This window comes from Vanacampus margaritifer, chromosome 12 (assembly GCF_051991255.1).
Source record: "Vanacampus margaritifer isolate UIUO_Vmar chromosome 12, RoL_Vmar_1.0, whole genome shotgun sequence".
In the NCBI taxonomy this organism is placed as follows: Eukaryota; Metazoa; Chordata; class Actinopteri; order Syngnathiformes; family Syngnathidae; genus Vanacampus; species Vanacampus margaritifer.
In genome coordinates, this window is record NC_135443.1 from 16,875,785 (window position 1) to 16,884,764 (window position 8,980).

Genomic DNA, 8,980 nt, shown 5'->3' on the forward strand with positions numbered 1-8,980 from the left:
TTCTTTGTGACCCTGAACAGGATGAGAAAAATGGATGGATATCGGAGGTCTGAGTTTCCAGCACAGCAGCTGCATCCCATCATGCAGTCACGGCAGTGGGGAGAAATGTTCAATCTAATCAGAAGGTCGGTTTCGCCTCACTGGCATCCACATCATCGTTATAATTCACATTTGGGCTTGTTTGAAAAAGCTGATAATTGAACTCTTTGTTGTTGTAGAAATCCTTAACACACGTTATACATCTTGCGTAAGATGTACATTCATTCATTCATCCGATGCTTTTTCATGCAGGCTTACATCTTTCAGACAGCAAGATGTACAAAACAAAAAAAATGAAAGAAAAGACGATGACCAATCATCTAAGGGTACTTCTTGTCTGATAGTGGTTCAAAGAGGTACAGAAATTGACTTGATTTTTATGGAAAGTCTTGTGTGGTAACAATGCAATCCCTTCTTTGAAGTGGCTGAAATCTTGTTTTGTCTCGTCTCTTGTTTCTTCTCACCACCCTATGACAAAAAGCAAGGTCAATTCAAAATCACATTCAGTGGTGTGTTGAGATATGAGTTGCTTTAAGAGCTTTTGAGATACAAGCCATGATTGGCAACACACTTTACAATAAGCAGCACTTGGGCATATGGTGAACAATTAATTTAAAAAAAAACATGAAGCTCTTTAATACCAGTCCGAGTTGAAGTTTTTGTCAAACTGAACATGGAATGAAGACAATTACACTTTGTGTTTTTAAATCAGCAAAGTAACTGCCTAAAGTAAGGCCCCACTAGCTTAATGCTAATACTGATTAGCATCTTGCTGTGGTGATTTAACCCTTTAAGCAATGGATTGAACACAAATGGCAGACAATATAACAATACTCACAGTATATACCCTTAATCCTCTGCATAGAATGACTAATATTAGTGCTGTATTGATGAGCTCATAGAGGAGTTGAGATATGAGTCTCATACGTTTTAAGCACGATATGCCCTAGTGCCAAATGGACTGCCTAAAACTCAAGTGGATTTTATAATAACAGTATATTCGCCTGTCTGCCTTATACTGCCCCCAGGTGGCGAAGGCGGGTACACCAGGAGCAGCATTTAACTGATGCCTTGTGACAAAAAGTGCTTACATTTTTACATTAAAATATACATTACAACAAGGCTAGAATAGATTAATGGTATTTCCATTCATTTAAATTGGAAAAGAGGATTTGAGATGCTGCGGTGACTCCAATGTCAAGGTTTGGATAGGTTCATTATACTGTGGTTAACTAATCGATGCAGGAAGGTCAAAATGTTTGAACCTGGAACAAATTGTTGCATTTTACATTGTTTCGTATAGCCAGGTATGTAATTTTGAACTTTTCTAGGTCAGCCAGTTGAATTGTGTTTGACTTCAGAGGTGCCATTGCAAATTATAACTATAATTTTGCTTGTCATTACTGAGTGGACTCACCATATTTTACAAAAAATAGTTATTAACAGAATTCCCACCAGCAGAGTAGCTGCACAGATATACAGTAGATAACCTGATGAGACAAATAAGACATGCAGCAATTAGATTCAGAACAAAAACATACAGTACTAAAAAAGAAAAAGAAAATGTTTTGGATATTTACCAGATAGCCCACTCTGACCTTCATCTGATTCACTAATTGGAGGAGGACTCGAATGACCATTATCCCTCATCCAGTGGGTCTCTTAACATAGAAATAAAAAATCCTGGAATATTGTCCACATAATGTTGGCTGTGAATCACAAACCGCTTACTCACTGAAGTGCGATCTGTTGTGAAGCACGTCATGAATCATGCCGCATGCGTCAAGATCAGCACCATGTACGTGTTCGCATGTGCATGGATGGTGCAGTGCGGTGCCCAGAGTGGCCACGAAGGCCTTTCTGCATTCCAACTCTCCTCCGAGGATGAGAGCTGGATTCATGAGGCGCAAACATTCACTTTGAAGAGCGACGTCACTGCAAGATGACTCCTCAGAGCTCCAGCACTTGACTTGAAAACGTGTTAGCAATTCTCTGCAAGACAACATGAGCATGCACAACTTTTTTCAAACCGTTTCACAAATTATAAAATGAAAGAATAAACACAGTAAAATGTCTTAGTCACCTTACCGTACTTAAACTGTGCACATTTTGCAAGTGAACCTTGTATTTTAAAATTACATTACAAGATCAACCCCAATCCATTTTCCAACCTCATATAAAATGATGGAAATTGTAATTAGTTTTAAGTCATACTGTTGGCGTCATAAAACCTTTATTTACTGTTATGGATTTTTTCTTTTTTTTGTCAAGTATGAAAAAAATACCAATGTAAAATGTATATATAACTAAGATGTAAAATAATTTACAATAAATTCATGAGACTCATTGGCTAACTGCTTATGTTACAGTATTGTACAAAATAAAACAGCCTTTTAAAAAAAAAATAATAATAAATCCTGGCTATTACCCACAATGTATTTCATTTATGGCTCTTTAAAAAATAAAAAATAAATACTGTAGTATTGCATTCTATTAAAAAAAGATATTATTATCCTAGTTACTTTACTATAAATCCATCAATCCATAGAGCCTATCCTAGCTGACTTGATGAAGTGGAAACCTAAAAAAAATACTTAAAATTTGTTCCAGGCTCCCACACTAGTCCAAACACAACATTCTGAATACGTTTACGTTTATGGAACATAAATAAAGCAGCAAAAATGCTTTTAATCAATCTCAGGGGGCGGCCATTTTGCCACTTGCTGTCGACTAATAATGACATCACAGTAGCTCAGGGCTCTGGTACTGACCAATCACAGCTCAGCTAGTTAATGTAACTTGATCAAAATCAGAAAAAAGCTGAGCTGTGATTGGTTGTTATCTTGAGGTATGAGCAACTGTGGTATCATTTTCATGTAGCAAGTGACAAAATGGTTGCCCCTGAGATGGATAAAAACCGGTGGATTTTGCTGCTTAACTCCATATATTCCACAAATGCAAAAGGAAAAATGTTTGTAATGAAAAGTTTTGGGTTGACTTCCTTTTTTTTTTTTTGTTCAGTATCGCTATACAGTACCACTTTCAAATTTTGAAACACTTGAATGGAAACCCCATTTATGATGTGGTATATCAGACACTATCTTACATCTACTGCATTTGATGCATCAAACATACCTGCAATGCTCCTCCTCCAAACAGCGTCTCACAGCCTCCTGACAGATCCAAGGTTTATCTCCACAAATGCTGCCATGTATTGCTGCTTTCATTTGTTGACAGCTTGCATCTGAAGGATCACAATCGCACATGACCAGCCTCTCAGCTAACGTGTGCGGCATGCTACTATAGAAATGTTGAGTTTCTTGGCCACATCTGTCATGGTCACACTGTTTCTTCATGCAAGTCTGAAGGACAGGTGCCAAATGCTTGTTGCACGTGGAGTCACTCACACAAAGTCTCATTTGGTGCGTACATGATCCAGCAACATCCTCTACAAAAAGAAATACGTTTGAGTGACATGAATGTCACGTCGCTTATGTGAATTAAAACATAATTACCCAATTCTATCTATCTACAGGACAAAGAATGAGGCTGATTAGTTCCATCAAATTCTATGAAAGGCTGTTATTCCGGGAACTAATTTGTGCCACAAAAGACTTTTCTATTATCTTTCTATTCATATACATGTGATCGCCTTTGGTAAACATCAATACTGTATGTGGCCAATACTGCACCTGGCTTCGACTCGCATTGTGCCAGCAGCTCCAGTGTGTCCCTTTCTTTCTCCCAAGTGCACACACACCCTTGCGGCCCAGCAAATTGGTCTAATGCAGCCTGGATTGTCTTGTTACACACCTGCGAGACTTTTATTTGGCATCCTAGGCAAGCACAGGAGAGGGAGGGAAAAACAGTTTGTTTGTTTTTTTACATGTGAGCAAACGATTGCTTGTTCAACAGGTTGTTCTAATGTGCCCGCTACTCTTGAATACACAACAGGGAGGGTTGAAGTCACAGCATATTGTCTATCTATTGAGTTATATAGACTTTGCTCCAGGCTATGGCCCCCGAATGATTCAAGTTCACAAGCAATTCAGTGAAAGAGCCTCAAACGCGGAGGTTACTGAGAAAATGTAATTATTTCTTCAATAATGCAATGAGAGCACTTCAAATGCAGAATGTAGAAAAGCAAACATTTACCCTCACAGATGCTGCTAAAAAGTGCCTTTTCATTTTTGCATAAAAGTGAAATGCAGGTCGCACAGTCAGTGTGTGAAGTGCTGTTGGCAAGCCGACAAACGTGTGGAACTAGAAAGCCTAAAATGAAAAAAAAAAAAGGCATTATTGTCATGTCCAAAGTTATTCATTTGCTGGCCAAACTCTGAGTTGAGGTGATTGTTTTGACCGATGTGCACATCGCTGGCATCAGGCCAAAACCTCAAAAGTCACAATTCGGTAAAATTCCCTTTTTTTTTTCAAAATTCTTTCCTAATGGTCAGTCCACACATTTAGCTGTCATTTTTACTAATTGCTGATGCTTGAAAGTGTTGAAAATGGCTTGCTGTCTTTGATGATGTAATGTTAATGGTTGAACAAACATGCCATTTTTGGGGGTTTCCTGAAAAGTGACTATTTTGGGGGTACAAGGTTTTAGCCTGACGTGGTGGAGGACCAAATTCAAAAAATTTAATAATAATAATAATAATAATAATAATACAAATGGAAATAAAAACAACTAAATTTATATATTCACATAAATAAATAAATAAAAGCTAAAAAAAAAATATATATATATATATATATATATAATTTTATTGATTGATTGATATTTAGTTACATTTATATATTTATTTTTGTATTTATTTCTACTTTTATTTTTACATTTATATATATTTTTTATTCATTTACTTTTATTTATTTATTTTTCTTTTTATTTCAATTTATATATATTTTTATTTAATTTTTGAATTATGTTTTCTTATACCTGTTTTTATTTTCACTTTTATTTAATTTTTTTTAGTTTGGCAGTTTTGATCAACATGAACAGAAAGCTTTTTGACAAAATTTAAAACATTCGTTATTTTAATTCATATCACTTACACAACCACCTGTTATTGTATTTTAGTGTTTTATATTTCCAGCTCTCAGCTCATCTTTTTAAACAATCATGTTCTAAGCACTTTTTTCCCCCAACGTTAACTTCTAAAAGTGTCATAAGGCATCAACCACTAATAATAATAATAATAATAATAATAATAATAATAATAATAATAATAATAATAATAATGCAACAAATGCCATAACATATAATATATTTTCTATTTCTGAAATAAATACTATTATCAGTCATGTATTAAAAAGCACATTAGCCTTCACTTTCTCTGAGACACTTAATTGTTGGAGGACTTGTTGCTTTCTCCCCATCATCTTAAAGCTAAAATCAATAGCTGCTCCCATGTCAAAAAAGAATGAGTAAGACTCACCAAGAAAGAAAGCAACCTGCATGTGTTTTCTCTTCATGGTGGCTGGTGTAAGGACAAACACAGCACTGCTTGAAGCTCTTGATTCTCAAAGCTGGAATACACGCCCACATTCAGTCCAAATGCATTTACTGAGAGGCTGCACCTTGCACGATATAAGTACAAATATAATCCCTTCCCCCTCGAGTCATATGGCATGTAGAACTCATCCGATTAACATCCCTAAGGCTAGTTAATGCCAAAAATATTAATTTATTAATGTTCCCTTGTAAGGTTTAGCTTGTGTTAAGTGATGCTGAAATTGCTGTTGTTTTTTTCTCCTTCATTAAAAAAAAAAAAATTCTCCCAGTACTCCATGCAGCTACCTCTCAGAATAATAATAGTAATAATAAAAAGCATGATTCTTGGGTTCACTGAAGACTCCAAATTGTCCTTCAATGAGGATACAATGTCCATGTAAAGGTATCCTCCCCCCAAGATCATGTAAGTCAACCATTTACCATTAGGTTGTGAATAAATGAGTCAGATTTCCGTCAGATCAAATGGATGCATTTATTCAGTCACTTTTAAGTCAGAGGATCTTCTTTAGCACATCACAAATGACAAAATAGTCACTTTCACTGTTTCCAGAGAGGAACAATGTTTAGTAGTTTGATGATTTAGACCCAAAACGTTTTCTTCACCTTACAGCTTTAATAGCAGGAATCTAACGGCTGAATTAGTTAGAATACAAAGGGCTCCGCTGCATATAAGAACAGAGCTTAATGAAATGTGCTTTTGAATATGATGTGATGCTTAACCAACCATTCTGTATGAATGTATCACTCACTCGGCACACAATGTCTAGCCTTTTTTTTTTAAATCCTCTTAAAACTTTAACTATAATATATTGTCAGTGGCGGGCGGGCAGTTTCCAACTTGGGTTTTCAACGGGGTCTACTTACCAAATCCATCTATTGATACCACCATCACATGTCACCAGGGCCGGACTGGGACTCATTTTCAGTTTCATAGATTAGACTGGCCCACTTTAGTTTACAGTGTTTTAGTGAAGATGCATATTTCATATGTATTAATGTGTCAATCTAAAATAGATTAAACATTCGAATAAGTAACCAACGTCAATAGTATTAGTTATGTTGTATATGATAAAAAAATTAAACAACTTACTAGATCACACTCAGTATATCGGAACAATTACGAAAACATGAATAAAAGACATTGATTTGACCACCTGTCATATTCTCTAAACATGAAGCCTAAATAAGGAGATGATAAGGTAAGGTACAAGACAAATTTGATATTTTTTAAGAGCTCAAATAATGAACTGCAATCACACTTCCTTGTGCTGGAATGTGCTCCATTGCCATTAGCAAGAGCAGGATTTACAGATTTATTTATTTTTGTTTGTTTTTATTTGTTTATTTTTCCTTTTGGACAATCATAGAGACAATTTAAAACATTCACTTTTCACATACAATTATACCCGAAAAGAAAAAGGGCTGACGGGATGAAGTCAAGGCTTATTAATTCCCGTTCCCAGAATGTAATAGGACGCAGATAATCAAAGTGGTAATTCGTCAAATACCTAGTTGTGTGGATTATCAAGTTGTTGATTGATGCAAAAGTTCGTCTTCCCAATAGTCTTTGTTGATCAAAACGTTGACTTGTTCCCATGTTGATCAGGTTGGTCCAGTAGCATTGGATAGCTAAGGATAAATGGCAATCCGCATCCAGTCTCACCCTTTCGTCGGTTTCTTCCTCATCTCGATTTCTGTTCATCGATACGTTCCGACGAGCAATCATCTCCAGGTTGTTCAGCTTTGTAGTCAAGTTCAATGCCATTCTGTTCGTGGCGATGATGGATGCAGCTCGGTCGTTCTTCACCTGTGACATGTCGTCACAGGCCTTGGACAAGCCGGCTTGCACTCCAGTGACGCTTTCTGAGGATTCGATGCAGCCAGAGGGCTCCAATCCCTAGCAGAAGCATCCCAGCCACCAGTGTGATGAACAGGTAGATGTAATCGGCATTTTCAACTTCGAGTGAGGCTAGACGCAGCGGCCGCCATTTACCCCAGCCATCTTCTGCAAATCCAGACATGAAAGTTCCACCCGGACATGAGCGTTGACCAGGTCCAGTTCTCATTGTTGAGAAGATCTTGTCCAGAGCACTTAAAGGTGGTTAATTTGCTGTGACTGGCAACTCGACACCTAGCTGACACGACTTTGTGATGCTAACCGGCCTCTAAGTGGTCTCGACGAGACGGCCTGCACGTTGCGACTGCGCAGTGGCCCATATGTGCATATTTGTGTTATTCATAACTGCTTGTAAATGTCTACAAGCATTCACGGCAAATCTGAGACATTCACGGCAAAATAACATTCGCAGGAGATTTGCCGGTTATGGCAAAATAACCATTGCCTAAACAATCACAAACTAACGCTACAATATAGTCTTTGTAGTAACGTTATGCTACTTTTTTTTTAATATATGTATAGTTAAACGTTATGCCACTTTTCCACATTAAAATAGTTGTCAAATGTGTAAAAGACATGTCTGTATTTTTCTTTTCTTCTGCTCCCATGGCCAGTCGTTTCCATTCACAACATTAGCACAGGCTACCATGACCGAAATCACTGCCGCTTCGAGAGAGAAGGGTATGGCCTGGGCGTGGCCTTGTGTAGCTATTTACATAAAAGTGACACACCCCTAAAACAGGCTGTTTTGAACAGAGCGTTTTTTGGCTGATTTAGGGACAGCAAAAATATTAGATCCAAAGTCAATTTTGGCGAATGCATGTCACAGACATGCCTTTTACACATTTGAGAACTATTTTAGTATGTTGAAAAGTTGGATAATATGAGACCTTTAAAGACCAGAGAGAGAGAGCCTTCTCAGTCTGAGCCTGCACGTCACATAATAGGCTAATATACAAAAACGCTATTTAACTACTGTATGTGTAGCGTTATAGAGACATGCCTTTCAAACACAGTTACCTTGATTTGTGATGTATTGGAAGATCCGTACAGCTCCAAACCTCTACACTCCAATACCAGTTCACAATAAATATGCATCTGAATAACATGACAAACACAAATAATGTGAAATAAAATGCATTACACACTGGAGATGCTAATGCAGATCTCATTTCTTTAGCTAGCTATAGCACTCATGCGCACCATTTTGTCTGAAATTGTCCTCCCAAAAACTTTCCCAGGTTGAAACAAACCATTTGGTTGCCATATCCTCACACTGTCTGCTTTTTATTGAAACATACACCTTGAATATGAATTTGTAATAATGACTAACATCATTTTCATCTTTAAATCAATCTTTGGTGTGCAGACGGAGTTGAATCAATCAGAGGAATAAACAGACTAAGCTGAATCAATCAAAGGACGGCAAAACACAAAGGTCACAAAAAACTGATTGGCTCAAAAAAGAACATCCATTCAGCATTTATTTCCTCATAATTCATTAACTTTATTCTTGTGATATCATGACT

At 36.9% G+C, this 8,980-nt stretch overlaps 1 protein-coding gene across 1 annotated transcript; it reads right to left on the reverse strand.

Moving 5' to 3' along the window:
* Positions 1-416: 416 nt before the first annotated feature.
* On the reverse strand, positions 417-7,370 carry gfral (GDNF family receptor alpha like). The gene is given in 11 exon segments (XM_077582471.1): positions 417-507; positions 1,457-1,529; positions 1,620-1,700; positions 1,775-2,031; positions 3,175-3,529; positions 3,732-3,875; positions 4,195-4,311; positions 5,478-5,554; positions 5,556-5,637; positions 5,640-5,678; positions 7,142-7,370. Coding segments are annotated over 11 exon segments (1,545 nt in total).
* Between the last annotated feature and the right edge of the window lie 1,610 nt (positions 7,371-8,980).